The sequence below is a fragment of the Rhinatrema bivittatum genome, chromosome 4 (genome assembly GCF_901001135.1).
Source record: "Rhinatrema bivittatum chromosome 4, aRhiBiv1.1, whole genome shotgun sequence".
Lineage (NCBI taxonomy): Eukaryota > Metazoa > Chordata > Amphibia > Gymnophiona > Rhinatrematidae > Rhinatrema > Rhinatrema bivittatum.
Genome location: NC_042618.1, coordinates 74,439,645 through 74,466,051, shown reverse-complemented (window position 1 = coordinate 74,466,051; position 26,407 = coordinate 74,439,645). Strand labels below are relative to the sequence as shown.

The 26,407-nt window shown below is 43.9% G+C and overlaps 1 protein-coding gene across 3 annotated transcripts in view; it reads right to left on the bottom strand.

Annotated features, from left to right (window-relative positions):
- MAP4K5 (mitogen-activated protein kinase kinase kinase kinase 5) overlaps positions 1 to 26,407 on the bottom strand; it is a 341,354-nt gene that overhangs the window by 20,155 nt on the left and 294,792 nt on the right. For all 3 annotated transcript variants that reach the window (XM_029598355.1, XM_029598353.1, XM_029598354.1), the window contains 3 exons: positions 22,294 to 22,471; positions 8,318 to 8,386; positions 5,274 to 5,366 (listed from right to left, as the gene is read on the bottom strand). In XM_029598355.1, the coding sequence (XP_029454215.1) occupies positions 5,274 to 5,366; positions 8,318 to 8,386; positions 22,294 to 22,471 (340 nt within the window). The remainder of the gene's footprint in view (positions 1 to 5,273; positions 5,367 to 8,317; positions 8,387 to 22,293; positions 22,472 to 26,407) is intronic.

The window sequence follows — 26,407 nt, the reverse complement described above, 5'->3', positions numbered from 1 at the left end:
CGGTTGTAGGATCAGGCTTTCAACATCCAGGCTGTGAGGGATAGGGTCTGAAGGTTCAGGTGGCGTAACATGCCGTGGTTTTGAGTTATGAACCCGTTTGCCTGGGCGATGTGCCCAGGCGAACGGGTTCTTGGATGGAGAGGTCGAGAAGCATTGGAAACCATACTTGTCAAAGCCAGTACGGGGCTATGAGTATCATTGATCTCCTGTCCTGTTGTAGCTTCACGAGAGTTTTGGCTATTAGTGGTATCAGAGGATATACGTATAGGAGGCCTGTGTTCCAGGGGCGAGCGAAGGCGTCCATGGCTAATGTGTTTTATTTCCTGTGTAGGGAGCACAATATGTCCACTTTGTGATTCAGTTCGGATGCAAAGAGGTCGTTGGAAGATTTTGCTCGCTACACAGGGATCCAGAGACCACTCGTGGGGATGGAAACATAGACTGAGGTGATCTGCTACTATGTTCTGTATGCCTGCCAGATAAGTGGCCCAGAGATGCATGGAGCGTGCAAGGGCCCGAGCCCAGGCCCAGATCTGCGTAGCTTCTTGGCAGAGCAGATAAGAGCCTGTTCCTCCCCGTTTGTTCAAGTACCACATTGCAACTGTGTCTGTCTGTATGAGAACAGTTTTGTGTGAAAGGCAGTCCTTGAACGCATATAGAGCATAACGTATGTCTCAAAGCTCTAGGAAGTTGATTTGAAACTTTGCTTCGAGTTGTGTCCAAGTACCTTGAGTTTGAAGGTTGTTTACATGAGCTCCACAACCCAAGTTTGATGTGTCCGTGGTTAAGGTCACTTGAGTAACTGGTTGCTGGAAGTGTAGACCTGTCAGCAAATTGGCTCTGTTTGTCCACCAGAGAAGTAACAGGCACAGCTGGTCAGTGATATGGATCAGGAATGAAGCCACTGAGATTTCAGAGTCCATTGAGATATTCTCATGGCTAGCCTGGCCATAGGAGTGACGTGGACCATGGAAGCCATATGACCCAGCAACGTGAAGAATTGATGGGCTGAGGCGGTTTTGTATGTGCGCAGAGATGTAGCCAGTTTGGAGAAAATGTCTGCGTGGTCATTGGGCAGGAAGGCCTTTGTGACTGTGGTGTCTAAATTTGTTCCGATGAAGGTAAGGAGGTGAGTTGGATTCAAGTGGGATTTTTGGTAATTTATCAGAAATCCTAGCGAGTGTAGAAGATTCGTAGTGAGCTTTAGAGAGTTGAGAGCTCCTTGCTTGAATAGACTCTTTATTAGCCAGTCGTCCAGGTAAGGAAACACGTGTATGGTGCTTCTGCGTAGATGTGCGGCAGCCACTGCTAGGCATTTTGTAAACACTCGAGGCGCTGAGGCCAGACCGAATGGCAGAACTCGGTATTGAAAATGTCTGTGACCCACTATGAAGCACAGGTATTTGCGGTGATGTGAGAATATGGCGATATGTGCGAATGCGTCCTGAAGGTCCAGAGAATAAAGCCAATCTCCTTGCTGTAGTAGAGGAAGCATGGTGCTGAGAGATACCATCTTGAATTTTTCTTTTTGAAGGAATTAGTTGAGATTGCGGAGGTCTAGGATGGGGCGGAGGCTGCCTGATTTTTTTGGAATCAGAAAATAACGTGAGTAGAACCCTCTGCCCCTCTGTGCCAGGGGGATGGCTTCTACAGCCCTGGTTCGCGTAAGGGTGGAAAGTTCTGACTCTAGAAGCAATGTGTGGTCTTTTCGGGCTCACAGTGGATTGGGTGGAGAGTCCAGGGGTACTGTGAGGAAGTTTAAATGGTATCCCTGAGCTATGATGGATATTTCCCACTGATCTGTTGTTATGAGGCACCAATTGAGTTGGAAGTGGTGCAGATGGCCTCCTACAGGTATTCCTGGGTTTGGGTTCATTGACGATTGGCCGCTGTTCTCTGGAAACGCATCAAAATCCGGAGGCTGGACCAGCTTGTGGGGCTGGTTGTGCTCTGGGTGCTTTGGGCTGGCGTGTATGTCCCCTTTGAGGGGCTCTGGATGGTCCGCTCGAGATGCAGGAGGATAGTACTTGCGTGAGCGGTAGAATGGTCTTCTGTGGTCCCTTCTCATGCTTTTGCGGGATGGGGAGGGCGCGTCCATAGTGACTGTAGACAATTGACGTAGGGTCTCATGGTGATCTTTCAACTGAGTCACTGCGTCCTGTATTTTATCTCCGAAGAGATGGTCTCCAGTACACAGGAGATCAGCAAGTTATCTTAGACCTCCGGTCTTAAATCAGAAGCTTTCAGCCAAGCCCATCTTCTAGCACTGATTCCTGTTGCTGATAACCAGGAAGCTGACTTTAAGGAGTCATATGCCGCTCTTACTTCATGCTTCCCTGCTTCAAACCCCCTCTGGATGGCGGCAGTCAGGCGTTCTTGTTGCTGTTGAGGCAAGGAGTCCGTGAAATCTTAGGACTTGCTTCCATAGATTTCTTTGGTACTGGGTCATATATAGTTGGTAGGTGTTATGAGGGATACCAGCATGGATGGAGCCTCCCCCCCACTAGTACTTACTGAACCTTGTACAAAGTTTTGGGCACAACTGCCACCCTATCATGTTATTGTTTAACAGCTCTCAATCGTCTTTTGAGCAGCCCTCATTTTGTTCCTCTCTAATCATTACTGTTAACTCGTTCCTATGTGAGCCCACTCCCCCCCACCTGTTCATTGTATTTTCCTCTCTTTAGTTATGATGTAAACCGATCTGATGTCCCCACTAATATCAGTATAAAAAATTCTTCAAATAAATAAATAAATACCTAAATGGAGCCTTGGAAGATTTTTTGACCCAGTCCATCCAAAAACTTCTGGTCTTTACCAGGGGGAGCTGAAGAATGCGGATGCAATTGCTTGGCGTTCTTCTGTGCAGATTCCAACACAACAGATTGATGAGGAAATTGTGGTTTTTGAAAACCTGGGGCACGTTGCACCAGGTACGTTGCATCTGTTTTCCTGTTGACTGGTGGAACAGTGCCAGGATGCTCCCATAGGCAGTGTAGGAGATCCAACAGGACTTCAATGCACTGGAATGGCCATAATTTCCTTGGGGGCATCAACAAACTGTAGAACCTCCAAGGTCTTGTGACGGGTGTCCTCTTCTGTCACCAGGTTGAAGGGAATGGTTTCAGATATTTCCTTGATAAAGTTGGCAAAGGTAAGGTCTTCGGGAGGAGAATGCCGTCTTTCCTCTGGAGGAGAAGGTCCTGAGAGCAAGTCCTCTGATGTGGATGTATGTATGTCCACATCCTCCCATGGGTCACAGGGAGTTCCTGAAGGAGGGAGAATGTCTAACATTCAAGGGCGCATGACATCGATGGAGGCCTCGAAGGCTTCGATGGCGGGTATACTGGCATCAATGGAAGCTTCGATGGAATTGATGGCATCGAGGGGAACTGAGGACGTTTAGGCCTCGAGAGCCCTGATGGACCTGGAAGCGGTTCCAGCATCGATGGAGCTGGAGTCGGACTAGAAGTTGTGTCGTCTTCCTCCGAGGAGCCCGGAACAGGTATCGGGAGCTGCGGAGGTCTTGATGGCCGACTCTGTGCCGATGGTACGGGCTGAGTCGGGAAAGCACCGATAAGGGTATAGAGTCGGTCCAGCAACGCTGCAAACATCGATAGTTCTGGAGTCGGTGCCGGTATAGGGGCCGGCATCGATGGCGGTTGCAGGCTTTGGAAGGCATTGAGGACTGCCTGGCAGACAAGGATGTCCAGTTCCTCCCTGAAAGCTGGTGTGGATAGCGCAGCTACAGGGGGAGGAAAGCTAGGCGTTACTGGCCCTTCCACAGGAGTTTGTGGAGGCTCAGTACCCGGCACCGATGTTGGTGGGGAACACCTCAGGGTCTTGGGTGCAGAGTCGGATGGGGGTTCCTCTCCCCAGGCCCTCTTTGAAGCTGGCTCGATGGCCATCGATGCCACTTCGATGTCTGTGTCGGCACCGGGTGTGTGGACTCGTGTCGGTGCTGGTGGTGATGTTTCCCTCAGTGCTTGGTCTGGTCTTTCCCCAGCACAGAGGATGACGCTACTGATGTCCTGGATGGCGTTGGTGATGGATGGTCACCGTCCCCCTGCTGCTCCCAGCGAGGTTTGTTGGTGGATGGTCATTTACTTGCCGGTGATGACTGGGCAGAAGTCGATGAAGTTAACTTTAATTTGAAGAGAGACTCCATCTTGTCAAGACAAGCTCGTCTCCCTTTCGGAGTCATTTGGGCGCAGTCGGGACAGCAGTGGACATCGTGCGATGGCCCAGGCACAAAACACACACCGTGTGAGGGTCCGTGATCGACATTGTTCGCGGACACTCTGGGCATTTTCTGAAACCTGTAGCCATGCCGAAAAAAATGACGCAAAAACGGTCGGTGACCAGCGGGAACCAATTGGTAAGGCAGCAGGAACAGACCAGAGACGTGGGAAAAGTACTCACCGAGCGTTGGAGGGAACGAAGCGCGATGGGAGACCCCTGTTAGGGAACTTTTAAAGAAGTAAACTTTTTTCCATGAGGAAAAAAGATGAGAAATCTCACAGAGCTCCTAACCTGCGAGGCAAACTGCAGCGCAGGAAAAAAAAAAAAAAAAGAGATTGAAGGGAGTCCCCTGTGGCTACAGGGATTATGGCATGCTGGGCATGCTCAGTGTGCCATTCAAAGTTCTAGAAACTTTGACAAAAGTGTTCCGTAACAGTGCGCAGTCTGATGACGTCACCCATATGTGAGGAGTACCCTCCTGCTTGTCCTGGGAGAATACATATATTTCACTATTATATGTAGTGTGTTCAAATAAAATACAAACACACAGATTTGTGCTTGGAAGTCATTTCATGAAGAGAGAAAATTATACCATGAAGACAACTTTCCATGACAGTATATGGTCTCTGTTAACATTTAATATAGACTGGTCACTTCAAAATATCAACTGTGAAATGCATGCATCTCTACCAAGTCAAATAAAATTCAACTGTCATACCAACACAGCATTCAATTTTTATAAAGAAGAAAATAAGGCAAATATCTGTTCAGCAATGAAAACTACCAAGAAATAGCCAGTGTCAATGCCATTACAGGACCTCAAAGCTGTACAGCTGAGAATCCCTTTACTGACTGGACCTGGCTGAGGATCAGAGTGCACCTAAGGAAGGAAGAGAAACTACAGATCTAGCATGTCTTCTTAATTCAATAAATATCAAATATGTATTGCATAATTTGCATGCCTTTGAATGATTAACATGGGAATGGAGTTAACAGAAATATTATAGTGACAGAAAAATACTTTTCCATACCTACAGATTCAATGCGGAAATCAAAGCTTAGCTCAGATGCAAGCTTCCTATTCGACTTCAGTTTTCCTTGGAGATTCACAATTTTCACAAATTCTCAAGAAAAAAAAAAAAAAGGACTAGATGTCAGATTACATTCAATTATATGATTTAACAAACACTTTACTAAAAAAAATGCAACAATAGTGCTACTTAATAAAGCCCTTTCTACTTTTTGTAACTAAGTTTTTCTTCTAATAACCTGTCTTTCATTACAAACTGCACTGGTCTCAAAACAACTCACCAACATGCTTTTACAAAAGACCATGTATACTCTAACTATAAACCTAATCCTCCTCCTCCGTGCCACGCTAACCACATTAACCCTCTTACAGCCAGACCATTTCCACTCCCACCATCACCCACCAATGGAGTCCAGTGTCATTGCTTTTGGTGTTTGTTTGATGCTTAGCACCTGAACTTCTCAATGCTAGCAACAGATGTTTTCAAGCACAAATCAAAAATACACTCTCAGACAAAGTCACACTGCTAACCGGTGTCCCACAGGGATCAGCCCTGTCTGCAACAATCTTTAACATTTACCTCCTCCCGGTATGTCACCTACTAGCGGGACTTGGAATCATACATTACTTATACGCAGACGATATACAGCTACTGCTACCCATTGTGAACACAATTGAAGAGACAATGAAACTTGCCAACGTGTATCTTGAAATTATCAAACAGCTCTTAAATCAAATGGAACTGGTAATAAACCGACAAAACGGAATTCTTACCTCTTGAACGTAAAAACATACATCACATTCAACCAACACTCACAATCAAAAATACCCAAACCATTAAACTAGCAACAAAAGTTCGGAATCTAGGAGTAATAATTGAACCTGAACTAAACTTGAAGCAACACATCTCATTGAAAATAAAAGAAGGATACGCAAAACTGATGGTCCTGAGAAGACTAAAACCTCTACTAACACTAAACAATTTCCGCAGTGTTCTGCAGGCAATGATATTCGCAAGCACAGATTACTGTAACTCCCTACAAACTACATTTCGGCCACTGCAAATACTACAAAACTCAGCTGCTAGAATTTTGACTGGCAAAAAAAAAAAGAAAGACCACATTACAGGAACACTCGCCGAATTACACTGGCTTCCAATTGAACAAAGAATTCAATATAAGGCGTTATGCATAATTCACAAACTAATCCACGATGAAAAAGCTGACTGGCTTAACACTGCACTGCGTGTACAAGTCCCGCAAAGAAACCTGAGATCTGCTAATAAAGTTCTACTAACTATCCCCTCTGTCAAAACAGCCTGCCTCACGCAAGTAAGGGAAAGAGCACTATCACTGGCTGGCCCCATGCTATGGAACACCATGCCACTCGAAATAAGGCTACAGAGAAATTTGAAAATATTCAAAACCAATCTGAAAACCTGGCTCTTTAAACAAGCTTTTTATAAAGATAAAGAGAAGGAGAAATCCAGTTGATTGATAAGTACACACCAAACTAGAACTTATTACTACTAACCTACAAATGCATATTAATGTTAAATTCAAACCGCCTAATATGTTCCCAACAGACAAGCCTAACTTACACACATATTTTGTTGTATTAAATTGTTACCGTACTATGATGGCACATGTTTAATTTGTAATCTATAACACTCATATTTTCATTATCGTGCCTTGCTGTAAACCGTTGTGATGGTTATCTAACTTAACAATGGTATAGAAGAGTTTTTAAATAAAATAAAGCCAGTATTGTGTACATAGACATATAAACACTCACTGCACTTTTCCCCATAAAATTTCATTTGCCATTTAGATGACCAGTTCCCCAGCCTATCAAGATCTTCCTACAATGCTTCGCAATCAGTTTATGCTTAAATACTTTAGTTTTCTGTCATTTAAAAATCTGATAAAGTTGCTCCCATTTCTAGATCATTAATAAATATGCTAAACACTGGTTCCAATACAGGTCTCTAAGGCACGCCACCATTCACATCTGAGGACTGACTATTTAGTTCTACTCTGTTTCCTATCTTTTAACCAGTTTCCGTCCACGATAAGACATAGCCTCCTGTAACACGACAAATTTCTTCAGGAGTCTTTTGAAGGAATTTAATAAATGCGGTCTGAAAATCCACAAGCTTATCTACATCTTTAAAGAAGGGTAACAGATTAGTAAGGCACAATTTTCCTTTGCTAAATCTATATTGACTCTTTCCAATTAACATGTCTATCCATATGCCCGGTTATTCTTAAGAATAGCTTCCACCATTCTGCCTGGCACCGAGATACGGCTCACAGGAACTACTGGGCATGGGCTGTAAACGATTTTTGCTATTTCCAGAAAGTTCTGGAATAATCTGTTTGGTGCTGAGAGCGGTATCACCACCCATGTGGCTTACTCAGTGAATGATCTAGCTTCAGAGAAAACAGATACAATTTTTTTCTACAATTGACTGTCTTAATGGACCATACTGTCCAATACTTGAGGACATCATTGTTTTTCTACATTGTTTTCACACAATCAAATACCAACATCAACATTTATATGACAGTTTATTTGGTTTGGGAATTGGTGTTTGATGCAATTTCATTTCTAAAATGTAAATCTTTTCTGATAATGATCTGATGGAGTAAATAGCTAGAGAAAATCTAAATTTCCTCTTATTTGGAACAGTCACTAGTGCCTTGACTTCACATGCTTTGGTATTCAGGTCAGATTTCTTTATTGGCCAAGCTTTTATACTCTATGTCCATCTTCATCCCATGAAATAATCAATATGATATCAGAACACTGCTAAAACTGAGATGTTTTTATTTCATCACAAACATTATTAAAACATTTATAATCTGAAAAATCCAGAAAACCTCCATCAATGCAGATTATAACCTATGGCTGTGTTGTAATATAATAAATACAGTACCATAGAACTCCATAGTATTTTAAAATAACAAGTGTAACATTTCTGCACAAATGAAGATCATATTATACATTAGACAATCCAGCTCCAAATATCAGTATAGTACTTACTATCTAGGCAGACTAGAACTGTATCTCTTTCAAGCTGTGTCACATGAATGGCATCCAACTGGTGACCACCTTGGTTAAAGAAAACAAAGTGAATATGTACAAAATGTGTGTTTAAGTTCCATAACCTTAGAAGGCGGCAGAGTCAACCAAAGTTAATATACTGATACAGCAACAAAACAGCTGTACCATCCTGGAAGCACAGTACTGACATCAAGAAAGTAAATTAGTATTTCTAGAGCCGAGCCAATCACTATTTTTGGAACAGAATTCAATTTCACGAAACTGGCAACCTGAAAGAGGATATTTCTGATCACCACAATATGCTGGGGCTTTACAATTACATGCACATTGTGTATAGTTACAGTGTAAGAAAAAGCATTGTACAATTGCAATCTTTTTTAATATAGTATGTAATTTACAACATGCCTGTTGCATTCTTATTTTCATATGTAAACTTGAATCATTAATCCGTGTTATCTTAATCTCAATTGGGTCTGTGATAGAACAGACAGAAGGGTTTTGGACAAAAGCAATGCCACCATCAGCAGTATAAGGGATAAGCTCAGGAATGCTCCATTAACATTTCTGTATAATATACCGGTATGTAAAATTTCAATTTATTAAATAGGTTCTTTATTATCTGCAAATTGGTATTCTTAAAATTTTTAAGGGAACAAAACCCATGCTTAAAAGGCTATTTAGTATATATTATATAAATATTGTCAAATATTTGGATAAAATTGACCTTGCAAAGTGTCTCAAACAGCAAAAAACGGACTTCAACAGAAGCTTATTCTGAAGGATTTCTTGGCTCATTATATTTTGAATAACTCTGCCTAGGTCTTGCTCTTGTATTAGGCCGATGTAATAAGATATAATAGGCTGTGCACACGTTGCATAGTTGGGCATATAACTATTTCCGATTTAACAAGGAGCTCAGTATGCAAAAAACGTGCACAAATATGGGTAAAAATGTGCACACAAGTTAGCACTCCTGCATCAAATTCCATTTTAATCAAGGCATTAGATATTACTACTTAATCAGAGAGAGGCATAAGTTCATATGTTTTCTTAATGCTGGAAATTTAAGAGAGGCGGAGTAAGGTTCTGGGACTAATGTTAGTTTATGGTGTTGAACTTGGAGTTCATGGTGTGGGGAGGTCCTGTATTTATTTATTTAAAAGCTTTTATATCCCACCTAAGCCAACGAACTGTTCTAGGTGGATTACAGCATTAACATACATAACAAAATAAAAACAAATCAATTTTGATGTTACAATACTTAACACACATGCATCAAACTGCTCTTTTCTTGCAATGTCACCAATGAAACTGAATAGCCTTGCCCTTTATTTCAACTCATTTCATATACTTGGTGAAAATAGAATGCTTTTCATTTTTTTAAACACAGAATAATCAATGCCTCGTAGCTCGAGGGATAGCGTTCCTTAAAATAGATCTTAAGACTGAAAAAAACTCTTTGGCATATATCCTGGTGATATTACAATCTTTTGAAGGGATCACTAGCACTCCCTTTTCTGATGAATGCAAAGTGCATGTAGACACATAAGGTGTTAAAACTGTCGGGTCGATACAGTAAGCCCACGTTAGAAAGAGTGTGGCAGTGACGGGCGCACCCTCGTTTGCCCCACGCACTGTTCTGATCACATACCGCTCGATACTCTATTTAAATTGCTTGCAAATGCAAGCCGCGTCTGCAAAGCGTTAGGCCAGCGCAACCCATTTTACTGTATAGGCGCTTAATACAGCGCCTATACAGTATCCTGGGTGCGCTGGTACCTGTCATTTCAAATGACATTTGAAATGACAGGCACCAGGAAGTGGATCCCAACTTTAACCCATGAAAACCTAAAAACCGAAAATCCCCTCCTCCCGAAGCGGCTCGACATGTGCCAAGTTACCTTTTGTTGCTTTTCAGCCCCTTCCCTTCTCTGCTGCCCTCCGGAGGGCTCCAGCCAATGAAAGCACATAGACGGGCGTGCGTGACGTCACGGTGTGCGTCACGCGCGCCCGTCTATGTGCTTTCATTGGCTGGAGCACCCAAATTGACGGGCGCTCAGGCCAATGAAAGTACGCTTCGCTACCTTGCAGCCCCTGTCAGGGGCACTGCCCTGGGGAAGGGGATTCACTCAGTACTCGCACCTCTTAACCCCAGCTGGGTTCTCCGGGGGGGGGGGGGGGGGGGGATTTTTCCTCCAGGGCACTGGAGGCGCTAGGACTCCGGTTCCTCCCAAAAGACTCTGCACATGGTCGCGAGGGAATGCTGCAAGCCGCTTTCGCCGCTGGCTGCCCCTCCGGAGGACGGCAGAGAAGGGAAGGAGCTGAAAGCAACAAAAAGTAAGAAAACAACAAAAAGTCGCTTCGGGAGGAGGGGATTTTAGGTTTTTAGAGGTTTCCTTTTGGGGGAAAGTTTGCCGTCTACCCTTACCCCTGCCTCTAAAGCAGGGGTAAGGGTAGGTGGTAAGTTAGCAGGTTAAACGCGCGGCAAAACGGCAGGGTAAAATAGCGATAGTCGGGGCGCGCGTTACTGTATGGGAGGGAATAGCTAATTCGATCGTTTACATCTGATATACATGCCGTGTGCGGATGGGGTTACCCGGGGATTTAAAGAGGAGGTAAGGATGGGTTAAAGGGGATAGTGTATCGCAGGAAGGGCTAACGCGGCCGGAAAGTGAGCAGAAAGCGGGTTAGGAGCGGGGTAACCACGGCCCCACTTTACTGTATCGGCCTGTGTGTTAGATATGGAGGACATCCTTGTTACAAATCTTAAACACTAAGCTAACCAGCTTAAAATTCACCATTAGAGCCACAGGTAACCAACTGAGGACAGATAAAAGCAAGTTTGCTTACCATAAACTGTTTTCCATAGATAGCAGGATGAAATTAGCCATGCTGTTTGGGACATCCCTCCGGGTGGCTTGATGCAGGAAACATCTCTCCAGATATACAGAGCTTTGCTCTGCATGCCTGCGTGGTGGTTCCCACATGACTGCCTTCACTGTCCTCAGTTGTTCATAAAGCATGGACCAGCAGCGAACAGAAAAATGAGTAAGAGCAAATTGAAAAAGTAAGATACTGTCCAGGGAGGAGGGCGGGAACGCATGGCTAATTCATCTTGCTATCTAATAAGCAAACTTGTTTTTTTCTTGTTGATAAGCAGGCTGAATTAGCCATGCTGACTGGGAGTCCCCAGCTAAGGGTAGATTAAGCACACTGTTGCCCATGTCAGAAGGTTACAATCCTTCATGCTGTCATAATGCAGATAGTCAATGTGCTCATTGATGGACAGACTCTATGTGCCAGTGGCGTAGTGTAAGATCGCTTGCCCCTCAGCTGCATCAGATCTTGATTGTTGGAGGCAGTAATGAAATGTGAAGGTATGTTGAGTGGACCAAGTCGCCACTTTACATATGTCTTGAACTGGCACATTGCGAAGATGGGCTATACAAGTTGCTGTGGCTCTGATTTGGTGCGCCTTTGCCCTTGACTTGAGGTGTTTTGGTTGAGATGCATAACAGAAGTGTATGCATTGGGACAACCAATTGGCTAATGTTCTTTTGGCCATGGGCAACTCTGGAGCATTCGGGTTGATGGAGACGAGAGTTGGGAATGCCGGTTAGGCGAATGAGACCTCTGTCTGTAGTATGCCAGGGCTCTTTTGCAACCCAGAGTATGAAGAATTATTTTCCTGTCAGTTGCATGTAATTTTGAAAAGAAGTTTCGTAGGGTGATAGTTTGATTCAGATGAAATACATAGAATACCTTTGGTAGGAGGTTGGATGGGTTTGCAAGGTGACTGTCATGGTAAAATTGCAATTAAGGGGGATAGTGGACCAGCACCTGAAGTTCATTAACTCGCCTTGCTGAGGTTATTGCCACTAGGAACAGCACCTTCCATGTCAAGAATTTCAGGGAAGCAGTTTGCATTGATTCAAAGGGCGGAAGCATAAGTGTCTCCAACACCAGGTTGATATCCCAAGGAACTGCCAGCTGTGAAAGTGGGGGACAGAATTTTAGAACACCCTTCATGAAACGAGACACCAAGTAATGTGTAGAAATCGAATTTCCCTATATGGAAGGATGAAACGCTGCTATAGCGCTGAGATGCACTATGATGGAAGAGACAGCAAGACCAGAGGAATTCAGCAAATGTAGATATTGTAGCAATTGTTCCGGGGAACATCCAAATGGGTCTACTGACATAGTGGCGCACCAGGGCAGGTATCTATACCATTTACCAGCACAGTTTTTCCTTGTTGACTGCTTCCTGGATGATATTATAATGTCCTGAATTTCAGATGGGAGAGGGAGATGCCTCAACACTTCCCTTTCAACCTCCAAGCAGTCAGATGCAGAGTCTCACACTGGATGGAGTGTGCCCCCTTTCTTTGACAGTAGGTTCACCCTGTTCCCCAAAAGGATTGGTAGATGAATTGAGAGTTGAATGAGATAGCGTACCACGGCTGCCTGGGCCACGCCTGTGTTATGAGAATGAGATCTGACTGATCCATGATGCATTTTTAGATTACTCTTCCTATCAGAGGTACTGGAGGATATGCATAGAACAGGTTTTGCACCCAGAGAATCAGAAATGCATCTTGCGCAATTCTGCGTCCACTTGGGTGAAGGCAACAAAATTTTGGCAGGTCTGCATTCAATTCTGTTGCAAAAAGGTCCATGAAGGGCATCCCCCACCTCCTGAACAATGCGTCCACTACATCCTTGTGGTGAAAAATTCTGCTGTCAGCTTGTGTGTTCCTGATACCCGGAAGGTAGGTTGTCTGTAACTGGATGGCATGAGCAAGGGCCCATTCCAGGATTAGCACAGATTCCTTGCTAAGCGTCCTTGAATTGGACCCGCCTGCCTTCTTTAACTAAAACATGGCCACCTGATTGTGTAGACCATAACCCTCTTCTCCGTGAGCAGATGGGAGAAGGCGTAGATGGCATTTCTTACAGTTCTCAAATCTAGAAGGCTGATATGAAGAATCCTGTTAGGATTAGTGGGGGTGTGTGGGCCCTGGGCTGAGGTGAGAGATGGTACCGTCCACGGGGAGGAGCCCTGTGAGCCTCATTGTCGGGAGGTGAGGTCTCAGCTGACATCAGACACAGTACAAGTCTAGAGTCTTTATTAAAGAGAAAGAGCAGCACTACCCGCGGAGTGGGGGATGCCAGAGAAAGTCTCTCAAACACTGAGGTACCACTGGACAGTGGAATGGGGAATACCCAAGGAGGGTACCTCAGAATAGATGGTAATGGTCCGCAGAGAGGGGTACACCAATGAAGTCCTCTGTAAAGATGGTAATGGTCCGCGAAGCGCGGTACACCAATGACGTCCTCAGTAGAGAAGGTAATGGTCCGCAGAGCGGGGTACACCGGAGAGGTCCTCAGTAGAGAAGGTAATGGACCGCGGAGCGGGGTACACCGGAGAGGTCCTCAGTAGAGAAGGTAATGGTCTGCAGAGCGGGGTACACCGGAGAGGTCCTCAGTAGAGAAGGAATGGTCCGCAGAGCGGAGTACTCATGGCTGGAGTAGCGATGATTTCAGGAAAGCCCCAGGGAACGGGGCAGGCAGACGTCCAAGGCATTAGGCCCTCCGAGGACTGGATAGCCAGAGACAAAGGAGAGGCCCCCGAGGAACGGGTACCCAGGACGTCTCATGCCACGGAAGTAGAAGCTGGATTGAAGGGTCCTTCAGAGAGCGAAGTGGAATTAGCAAGAGGGAACTCGTTGCCAAGTCGTAGGTAAGCAGGGCCAGCCGGCTTAAATGTGCAGGAAGATTGTCATCATCCGGAGGGGATGCCCCCGAGATTCCTGCCATGACGTGCTTAAGACTGGCCCATGCACGTGCCTAAGTGACTCCAAAGGCAAGATGGCAGTCAGCAGCATCCATGCCGCCCTGGGAGATCTGGGAATGGTAGGCAGGCCGGCGATGGCTGGCTGAGGCCGCAAGTCTTCTCAATGGAGTCAGGGATGTAAAGAAAAAGGTAAGCAACAGTAGTCGCAGCCGTCTGCGACTGACGGGCGTAACACCTTTCCTTGTGGGAACAAACTCCCTGCATTTTTAGGTGTATGTGAGCACCTTTGTGGATGCGCCATCATAATTTGCTGTGCCGGGGTTCGAAAGTACTCCTGACTCCAGAATCCTGGGAGACAACCACCAATCCAAATCTGAGAATGACTTAGTAATGATCATTTGTGACATCGGGAGGTCGAGCTGAGACCACTGAGTCTTGAGTCCCCATTGTAGTTGATGCAAATGAAGGCAGGTATGCAGAACCACATATATTGCTGCTGCCACGTGACCGAAGATAGTGAGTATCTGATCAGCTGGGAAATGCAACTGGCTCCACAATGTGTAGGCCAGCTCTCGAAAAGTTCGGACTATGATAAGAAAAAGGCTTTGCAAATTTTGGTGTTTATGACTGCCCCTATAAACTGTAGCGTTTGAATGGGGTGAAGATTTGACTTTTTGTAGTGGCTGACGAATCCCAGATTCTCTAAGCAGGATATCATCTACGTTAGGGGCGAGGGGAGCATTTTAGGAATGGAGGCCACTAGCAGCCAACTTTTATACCCTTTCTGCAGAGGTAAGCCACAGCTAGAGTTAGGCATTTCATGAACATTGTGAGTGCCGATAACAGGCCCAACAGAAGAACCTTGTATTGAAGTGTTGCGCGTTTACCTGAAAACAAAGATAGAGCCAGCAGGATGGGTACATCAAGATGTGGGAATACGCATTCTTGATATCTAAGGAACACATCCAATCGTTGGGTTGCAGAAAAGGCAGCATGGTTTTAAGAGATGTCATTTTGAATTTTTCTCTCAAAATGAACCGGTTGAGGGCCCATAGGCCCAAGATGGGCTGTAGTCCTCTGCTCTTTTTCAGGATGAGGAATAAAATCCCCAATTGTGCTGTCATCGAGGTACCCCAATTGGATCGCCTATTCGAGCAACAACTACACTTCCTGTTGGAGAAGCATAGAGCCTGTTTTCTCCCAGAAAACCGGTGCAAGATGGGGCACCATCAGAACCTTCCTGAAATTCGGTTTGTAGCCGTTCCGCACAACATTGAGAACTCAATGATCTGATTTTATGAGAGTCCAGACTTCGTAAAAAGAAGATATTCTGCCACCCATTACTGACCATAGCTGTGGGCCAGTTGACCTCAAAAAGCCTGCTGTGGTTTTTGATTGCTCTGCAGTGGTTTCTGAGAACTTTGAGTTCTTGAACATTCTCGTGTGAGTTTGTGGAGTCTTTTGCCTCTGTGACTGATAAGGTGGAGACCTGTAGAAGGCGAATGGCCTATAGGGGCGCCTCTGGTAGAAGGGCTTTTTATAGGATGGGTAGAACCTTCTTGTGGAAGACTACTCCGTGGATGTCGACAGTGAGGAAACCGCTGTGCTCTGCTCATTGAGTTGGGATACAGTCTCACGCAGACTATCACCAAATAAATTATCCCCCTTGCAAGGGAGATCCGGATTGCGCTGGCCCTCAACCAGGCAATCCTCTTGGCCGCTATCAATGCTGCCGACATCCTAGCTGATGTCTCAAACGACTCAGATTGTGTGAAGCAGGTGGCGCAATCCTTCCTCCATATCTGCTATCACCTGGGTCTGTGACTGTTTATCGGCTGACTGATTATTTTTCGGCTTCAACCTCGGAAGGGTTTCATAGAGGTACTGTGTAATATAGAACTGCTGTTGCTATATTTTGGCATTAAGCATTGCACTATGAAATACTGTCTTGCCAATAAGTACTTATTATCCTTACCAAGAGGAGTACTGGAGTATAATTTTGTCTTCTTTGCTCTTTTCATGGCCGACTCGACCATAACAGATGTGTGAGGCAGCTATACTGGTCCATAATGTGAGGATGTACTTCAAGTCAGACTTCCGCGAAGTAGATGGGGCCGAGAAAGAAGCCTCCCACGATTTGTCCATTACTGCATCTAGGACAGCATGAGAAGGAAATGCCATCGGTTCCACTGGAACATCAAAGATTTTGAGGTTGCCATGAACCTCTGACCGTGTGTCCAGCAGTATTTTGGTCTCAACCTCAAAAAGACACCCACCTTTTCAATGAATTTAGAATAGGAAAGGTCTTCTGGGGTGAGGACAGCTCCAGCGGCTTCTCTTGTCAGTCCAATGGTATGCCCATTGAGGAACCTGGTGAAGTTGAAGGGGCGTCCACAGGCTCCCTGGTATGTTTTGTATCTGCTGGACTTAGATCTCCATTGTCAGCCTCCTCCACTTCAAACTCCCACGGAGGGGAAGAGACTGATCGCAAAGACGAAGCTTCATCCAAGATACTAGAAGGCGGTATAGGGTCGTGATTAGACAGTAGAGATGCAAAAAAAGATTGAAGTACACTGGAAATCTGAGACATGGCCTGAGAAGATGCACAACACATCTGAGGGTGGGAAGGAGAATATTTCCATTTCTGTGGAGGAGGAGATGTACTTCTTTCCTTCCCTGAACAAAATTTTCCTCGTTTTGCAGGAAAGTAATGCCGCCAGCATAATTTACGAGTCAGGCCCCCTGACTTGTTGAGACTGGCCCTGGTCTTCATAGTGAGACTTCCGTCTCTTGGAGCTGAGGTTGAGTCCTCCTACGTTTACAGACTGCGGAAAGTCTCTCCCTGGCAGACGAATCCTCAGAGATCTGTAGGATGTCTACCTCAGAAGTGTCCAAGTCCTCAAGCTTGCTTGGGGCAAAGATCACCTAAGGGTGTGGGCGCCACTGGGATTGAGAGTTCTCGCCCTGGCGTTTCTATTGCAGTGCATGCTTCAGATGAGTCGAGTGCTTAGACTCACGGTGGTGCGATTGGTCTTTCAATTTCTGCATCAAAGGCGACTTTCCCTTTGATGCATGCATTAGTGCAGCATGCGGTGTTACGGTCCAGCTTGCATCGAGTGTCTTGCGCCGGTCTGTGTTGTGCGTTGTTCCGGAATGTGTGTCGTGTCCTGTGTGCCGGGTTGGGCCCGCGTGGCTCTTCATGGATTTAGGTGCTGATTTGTTTGACGTACTGGGGCTTTCCGTGGGTTTGTCATCTGTGCCCTTACCTCCCGGCTCCCTCGGGGACTTCCCCATATGGCCTTGCTTTTTGGAGGTCAGCTCCAGTGATGATGATTGTTTCTGCATCACCAGTTTCTTGGCCTCCCACCTCGACGAGGACTGAGTAGACTGATGTGTTGGGGCATACAAGCCCGAAGAGGCCCCTTCAAGATCCTGGAGCCTGGCCATTTTTTTAGCCTGTCTCTGGACCCTCTGTGAAATCTTGCCACAATCGTGGAAGGATGTCTGGTCATGGTCCAGTCCCAGGCTCAAGTAGCAATAGTTATGTCTTCGGAGCCATGGATAGCACTGAAAAGTGCTTTTTGTGGGTTCACCGGTGTGAAGATCGAAGAAGGTAAAATGAGAAGAAAAAGCCGTGAGGCGAGGAGATCTGCATCTGACAGCTGTGCGGGAAGAAAAGAACTGAGGACAGTGAAGGCTGTTGCATGGGAACTGCTGTGCAGGCACGTAGAGCAAAGCTCTGTATATCTGGAGAGATATTTCCTGCCGCGGGCTGCCCAGAGGGATGTCCCTGACAGCATGGCTAATTTAGCCTGCTTATCCACCGGAAATTCTGGAGATATATGATCCTGTAAGGCACACACCAAGATAAGCTGAGCAGTAGCATTTTGAAGCAATTAAGAGCTTTAGATAGCTTAAAGAAGGTTGGCATACAATGAGTTACAATAATCTAGTGGAGGTAATTCTAGGACTTGTACTACTGTGAAAAAAAAATCACTTTTTTTCCAGTATGTATTTTTCTTCTCACTGATCTGAGTTTGAAAAGACAGACCTCAATACTAAGTTTATTTGACACTTATAAGTCAAATTGGAATTAAAGAGTATCCTTAAAAGGTGTACCTCTGTTGGCAAAGGGAATTCCAAAAAGTTTTAAACTGATAATGATTCTGGAGAACTGGTTCGACTAAGCCATATAGCTTTGGTTTTATAGCATTTATCATCCTCCTATTTTGTTGCAGCCATTTGTCTGCTGCTTGTGTACAAGAGTCCAATAAAACCAGAGTGGACTTAATACAGCCATGAACAGGTAAAACTAACTGCACATAATCTGCATAAATCTGAAATTCAATGCCATAGGAAGAGATTACCTCACCCAATGGCTGTAAGCAGATGTTTAAAAGTACTGAAGATAGGGCGGAACCTTAAGGAACACCTGAAGAGACTTTTTCCAGGTAGAGCTGATATCCCCTAGTGTTACCTGCTCCGTTTGACTGAAAAGACTGGCACCATTTCAAAGCTCCACCACTTAAGCCAATACTACTCAACCTTTCCAGAACAATTTGATGATTGATGGTGTTAAATACAGATGAAACATCTAGCATTAACATAATAATAGACTCACTCATTTATCTCACATAACACAGAATCTAACAAGAACACCAGCAAGTTTCTATACTGAATTCACTATGAAAACTACTTTGATAGTCATTTAAGATACTTTCCTAGAAAGTCAGTTAATTGTTTCAATACCATCTTCTCCAGCAATTTTGCTAGTGAAGAGAGATTGGAAATTGGGCAAAAACTCTTAAGGGTCTGCAATTGCCTGGATCAAAGTTTTTTAAACATATGATGGCTCATTTCAAACTAAAGACATGTTAAATGTAGTAAATAACTCAGCAAATACATGTTTAAAGCTTTGAGGTATCCAAATGGGGACATGGATGTAAGCACAAAGAACTATTCATATTTATAAATAACTCAGTTCTTTCACTGATACTGTATGGAATTCGCTCCAGCATATATCTGAAGACAAGTTTGGGGTGTAGGATGACAGAACCAACACTGAAACTTGAAACAGTAAGCAGCTGAAGATTTGCTATCTTGCCAACACTATTACAAGTGGAGTAGCAGCCTAGTGGTTAAAGCAGTGGGCTATGAAAACCACAGAAACTAGAGTTCAAATCTCACAGTTGCTGCTTGAGACCTAGGACAAGTCATTTTTCCCTCTGTTGCCTCAAGTACATTGGGCCAGACTCATTGAGGTTTTTCTCCCATTTCTTGTCCATGGGAAAAGCCCTTAGTGAATCAAGTACTTAGACGGTAACTTTTAAACAGACGCAGATGTGCGTGCTTGTTGGCCCGCGCTGGGGGACAAGTCCATGTTATAAAATAGCCTGACCACACAAACGTGCACGCAATTTTAAGTGGATGTGCACAAATGCTGCTTCTACGATGTAAGTGGGGGGTATTGTAAAAGCCACGTGAGACGCCATTAGTTGTTTTCCCAGTTTGCTTCCATTTCGCTCAGTTTAGGGATAGGACTTCCAAACCCTCCAGTTTAATAGCCTCTCTTCTCCCCTGTTAGACCCGACCCTTAAAACCCTGCTGATTTGTCTAGATTTGTTTTACAACTTGCACATTCTCCATAGCAGAAGTAAAGTTACACGGCAGGGGACCCTGGCGCGTTTGTGCGTGAAAGATTTATGCACTAATTTCAAGTTGAAATTCAGGAACACCCATGCCCCGCCTCTTTTTGGAACTTTTCATTTGTGTGCATAGTGGGAGATACGAGAGTACACAAGCTGCTTTTAAAATCCTCTCGATGTGTGCCGGCCCAACTTGTGTGCATATTGGGCTTTTAAAATTCACCTTTTAGATTTAAAAGCCCTCTGGGGACAGGGAAATGCCTACAGTAACTGAATATTATTTACTTTGAAGTGCTGAAAAGCAGAATATAAATAAATAAAATCTAAACTTTCCATCTTACTACCAGGCTTCTCCATTAGTCCTTTGACAATATTAAATAACTTGTGTGGTTGATGGGTAATTTTTTTTTTTTTTTTAACAGCATGAAATTCTGATTTAAACAAATTATGTGCTGCCTCAAATTAACCTTTTTTTGAGAATCTTGCTTTGTAACCCAGCAACATTTTTTTTTTAAGTTGTACCAATTCAAAGGAATACCAAGGGGACAGGATTTGACCTTTTACAAGTCCTAGAATCCTTCAAAGGAGCTACTGGTTAAACCAATGTAAACAGAGCACAGCAGCACAGAAGTACTTGTGCAATCCTTTTAATCCTGCTGTTTAACCCATTTACAGGCCGATGCAATATCATTGTGTAAAAAACATGTGCACATCCACCTCTCCTGGGTGCTCGATGCAATATGCAAATTTAGTCCAGGACCAGCTAGTAATTTACATAGTGATAACATATATATATATTAAAAAGCATTGCGGAGAGGGAGGACCCCTGAGGGACACCAGTTTTAAGGTCAATTTTTTGTGATTCATATATGCCTAATCTTACTTTATAAGATCTATTTTCTAGGTATGAATTAAACCAGAGAATTGTGTTATCCCTTAATCCGATTTCAGCTAATCTATTAAGCAATGTGTCATGGTTGACTGTGTCGAATACTGCTGATGTCTAACATTATCAGGAGGTAGTTCTGACCACCTCTGAGTACGGTGTCGACAAAGAGACAAGAAGTGTCTCAGTATTAATTAATTCACTCCACTTACTGCCAAGCAGGGTTTCTTGGCCTGGGGGGGGGGGGGGGGGGGGGGGGGGAATTTGGAGTCTGGCAAGCGCTGTTTTACCACAGGGACCTTAGATATAACATTTCAAGTACAAGACACCTAGGTCCGACCCGGACTGTTTGGCAAATCGGGCCAGATCTTGGGGATACTGCTTTCTGTGGCTCCTCCTATGAGAAACCACAGAAAGTAGGATTTTTTTTTTTGGTTGAGCCCTTGGGCATGGCATGATTCTGCTTTTTGTGATTTCTCGTACTTAGTGTCATCACGAAGCTAATAGGAGGAATCACAGAAAGCAGGATTTTTTGTTTTTTTTTCCAGTGAGCCCTTGAGCGCTGCATGCTTTAACGCCAGCTCCTGGGCAGGCATTACATTTTCCGTGTTAAAATGGGGGCCTTGGCATCACGGGATAATAGCTAATAGTATCATTTGTGTGGAATTTGCATGCGATGAGGGCTATTAGCTATGTGTTCAAGTGGACGCGCGTTTTGGACATTCTAATCCCTGTATTGCATTGGGGGTTATTTTAATGTCTCCAATAGAGTGTTGATCGGTGCGTTAGCCTGAGTGCAATATATTGCATCGGTCTTTTAGCCTCATATTGAGTTAGATCAATTTCACCTCTAGAAAATGTAAGTTGTTTAACATTAAGGAGGGAAACCATAACTTCCCCACAAAATGATCAATCCACAGTGCGGGCATAACTAAGATTCTGGACACAATTTCCTGAATTCAGTCTCTCTTGAAAACAATTAAGTCTAGATTATGACCTACTCAATGTGTAGCTGAACTAATCAATTGATAGCAATTCAATACAGATAAAAGACAGAACAATATTCGCCCTATTCACCATATTCCAGGCGATGTTAACATCTCCTATTATGAGCATATGCCAAATGCAATGTTTTCCATGAATAAAATAGTGAAATGATCATATTTAGGTCATATACTAGACAATGCTCAGGACTGCCAGCAGACAATTCTACATCAATTCAGGATTGTTCTTGGTATTTATGTGCAGGGAATATGCTTTGTGCACAAATTATGTTTTCAGTGCATAAAACAGGTTAGGTGCGCAAATCTTGTTTTATGCGCGCTAAGCATATATTAGCATGCATATGTTTGGGTTAGCATGCTTTTTTTTTTTAAACACCTGATGCATTAACATACCATTAGCTTCCTGCATCAGAAGTTAAGATAGGTTACTGATATCTGTAAAATGGTATCCTCAAAAGGTTTAAGGGAACAACTCTCCCCCACCCCGCCTTTTTTTTTTTTTTTTAAAGAAAATGTGCACTGAGGTTCTATGAAAGTTATTTTACTTTTATCAGTGACATTAGAAAACATGCAGCTTGATAATGAGCTAATAAGAAAAATAGAGAAAAGTTAACAAGACTTACCCGATCCTATTTCTGTAAACCATGAAGAAGCAGAGCTTAAATTGATGGTCTCAAATTGTACAACCTGACTTGATTCCAAACCTCTGCTAACTGCTACACAGACCATTGGGTATTCTTGTTCTGGTATCACAAGCATTTCAAATACTTTCAAAGGACTTGGCAAAGGAAAATCAAAGTGCTGAAAAAATTATAAAAAGTTAGAAGTTAGTTTCCACAAAGCAAAATAGCTTTTCTGTTACAGGTGACAGCAAGCACATATGGGTGATGTCATTGAGAACAATCTGAAACTAAGCACATTCTTAAAACCTTTTAATGCTCAAATCGATCATATGTGGTACGTCCTGAGTATTCATTGTTGCATGGGGCCCCTTCAGTCATATATTAGCTCTTGGTGAAAACCAACTCCTAGGGAAGAGCAGTGGGAATGTGTGGACTGTTATCCTATTGTCCTTGGAGTACACTTGTGTAAAAGGTTCTAAAATGTCCCTATTAAGTGTCACTTCAGACACTTAGTAATGTCAGAGAGGACGAATATTTGTGTTCTGGCACTCCCCAATCAGGAGGTGTCTACAGTTGAGGAGATTCAATAGAGTGGAGGAACCCAGAAGTTTCTCTTTTCTTTCTCTGTCACTAGACAAAATGTTGGAAGGATGATTGACTGGTTAATGTGAAAGTCTGGAACTACTTTAAGCAAAAACTTAGGATGCATGTACATAACCATCCTGTTGCTGAAAAACTCAGTATAATGCTGCTAAGTCACTAGAGCCTGAAGCTCACTAATTCTGCATGCCAACATGATCACTGACAAAAATACGACTTTCAAAGTCAGGTAATTCAGCTCTCACAGGTGTCCAGAGGCTCAAAAGGAGTTTTTATCAGCTGGGGCAATACTAATTTGAGGTCCCATTACGCAGTGGAAGGCTTGATTTGAAGCATACCCCAATGAAGCCCCACATGAAACAGATAACTAATGGCTATATGAAGATGGATTTACCTTCTATGTGGTTGTGATGAGCATTAATTGCACTGAGGTGACCCCCGAGTTAGTTTTCTACCCGGACTAGGAGAAATGTAGAATGTGATCAGTTTTTATTTATTTGCAAAAATTGATATTCCGCACATTCCATAGATCATGGTGGATTCCATTAAAAGACACATATAAAAATTAAAATGTGATCATAAATAGAAATCAATAAAATACAATAAAAGGAACAGAAGAAAGGGACCTGTGAGATAGCACAAATGGTTTAACTCCTCAGAGGGCAGACTCTGACTTCTTGCATAAACTTTGCCACAAGCACTTTATCCAGCACAAGTAGTTTGCCTTCAGCCACATTCACTCTTTGCATTTATCTTCAATATTCACCTTCTTACAGGAGCTTCCTTCTCCTGGAGATCTGGGGCCTGTCTCTTCCCAGCTGGGCCCAGATTTGTATGCCAGCTTTCTGGAATCCACCCACCCACTCTCTAGCTTTTAGGTGGACCAGGCTAGATGCCTGGTCCAGCACTGGTTAAGAAAGTCTTCAGGGCACTCCTTCACAGATATCCAGGGGGAGTATCTTTACTCCCCCTGGAGTGCTTTTTCCCCAGCAACCCCACAATTTAACATACATTAGGTCACTTAAGCATCCTATTTTGTTTCTATTATCTAACTTAATAGCAGCTCGTCTAACCCATACAATTTTACGCGAGTCCAAAAGAAGCTCTGAGTTCCAATCCTCCTCTTTGAGGCACATTCTTTCTAGAACCCCTTTCTACCAGGTAGTCCTGGCATTATTTAAGGTACTGATGCTTCCCTTGGAAAACTCTGTTCTTCCTCAAAACTTCCAGAGCGTGCTTGCTCTATTCTCTCTTTATTATGCTTTTTAGCAGGCTGTGGTTCTGCACTGCCAAGCGATTTTGCTTTTTTTTTAATCTGCTTCATTACCAACAATTTTCTCCATCTCCTTCTCAGTCTTTATCACCTCTTCAAGCCTCTCCACAGCTGCTCCGACCAGTTTCTCTGTATTGCCTCTGTCAGGCCTCTCTTCACTATCTCCTTCAGGCCACTCTGCAAGGCTCCACCTCTTGCATGCGATCTATGGTTACTCTGGGCTCATTCCTCAGACTTCCCCACCCTTTTCTTGTCCTCTACTGGCTTGCTTTTGCACTTCTAGGTGCCCTTTCAGCATCTGCTCCAATGGTGTAATCACTGCCACCATTGGTTTTTCACCAGGTTTCTTGATAGTGCCTTTTACTTTTTTCTTATACCTCTGGGTTTTCATATCCCTGGGTGGTACATTCCCACACAGGTAACTCGTATAGGTTTGCTGCATTTGTCTTGCTTCCAGGCCTCCAAGCCATCCTCTCTCCTTTTCACACAAACCAAAATAAAACCCTGCCTGTTTGGCTTTAACTTATTCACTGGTCAACTGACTTCCTCTGACAAGGCTAGCCCCTTTAGCTCAATATAAAATCAAACCCTTCAACTTACTACTACACCCAGGCTCCAGGGAAATTCTTTTTTTTCTCTAAGCTACTCTTACTTTTTCCAATGCTGTGTACACATGCTTGCCAGCACTGTTTCTGCACCAGACTGCTTCTCTCTGCAGGAACCATACAATAACATTTGTACGTACTTCTTTTTCTCTCTAGGTTTTCCCTTAGCTCCTATTCACTCTTTCCAGTGCTCTGTGCCCAAGCAGAACTGCTTCTGCATCATACTGTTCTCTGTGCAGAAATACAGGTTTCTAAAATTTGTTTCTTTTCCTTTACTGTGAATCCCTGGTCTGAGCTTCTTTCTATACCAAAACTTCTCAGCACAAGTTCCTGCTCTGTGCTAGGCTTTAAAATGGAATTAGGTTGCCCAGAAAAAAAAAATTAAGAACATAAGGTGCCGCCATACTGGGTCATCCCGAGGATCCATCAAGCCCAGCATCCTGTTTCCAACTGTAGCCAACCAGGTCACAAGTAACTGGCAGGTACCCAAAAACATTAAATAGATCCTATGCTACTAATGCCAGTCGCAGTAGTTATTCTCTAAGTCAACTTGATTAATAGTTTATGGACCTCTCCTCTAGAAACTTGTCCAAACATTTTTTAAATCCGGCTACACTATCTGCCCTAACCACATCCTCCGGCAACAAATTCCAGAGCTTAATTGTGCATTGAGTGAAAACGAATTTTCTCTGATCTGTTTTAAATATGCCACTTGCTAACTTCATGTAGTGCCCCCTATTCCTTCCATTCACATTTACAAATTCTAGTCCTCACATAATTTTATAGACTTCTATCATATCCCCCCATCAGCTGACTCTTTTCCAAGCTTAAGAACCCTAACTTCTTTAGCCTTTCCTCATAAGGGAGCCATTCCATCCCTTTTATTATTTTGGTCGCCCTTTTCTGTACCAAGCTACCTATGTCTCTAGCTTTTAAGGTGGGCCAGGCTAGATGCTTGGTCCAGAACTGGCTAAGGAGGGTTTCAGGGATACTCCTTCACAAGACTTTTTTCTCCCACCACACAGAAAACCCCCTGCATTTTAAACCAAAGGAATTCTTCATGGAATCCTTTCAGAAGCCAGAAGAATACCACAAACACCCTTGGACAGGTTTAGAGGTTGCAGGGCTACCCCTTTCAACATCCAGGCTGTGAGGTTCAAGGACCTGATGCTGGAGTGGCACAATAGCTGCTGATTCTGAGTGGTGTGAGTTGGGGAATTCCCCAACCTGATTAGATTCCTGAGGAACATCTCTCACAGGAGTAGAAACCAAATCTGTCTCAGCTAATAGGGAGCTATGAGGATCATAGTCCCTGTGAGGATGACCAAGCAAATCATCTGGTGTGGAGCAGGAAACTACAATGACGCTAGCCTTTTCTAATGCAGTTTCAAGTTTTATTACTCTTAACACAATAGTAGACTGGCTTGCCTCCTTAGGACAGTGTACTCACAAACTTTCAGAAGGGGTCAGGAGCTCCTTGTTCCTGGAGACATGGGAGCCTCCTGATCCCAGCTGGGCTCCATTCTTAATCCTCTTTCAGCAGGGTCCCACCCACAGAGCTCTCTCTCTGTAGGATTTAAGATGGACCAAGCTAAGTGCCTGGACCCACATAGGTTAAAGGGGAAAATATAGTAAA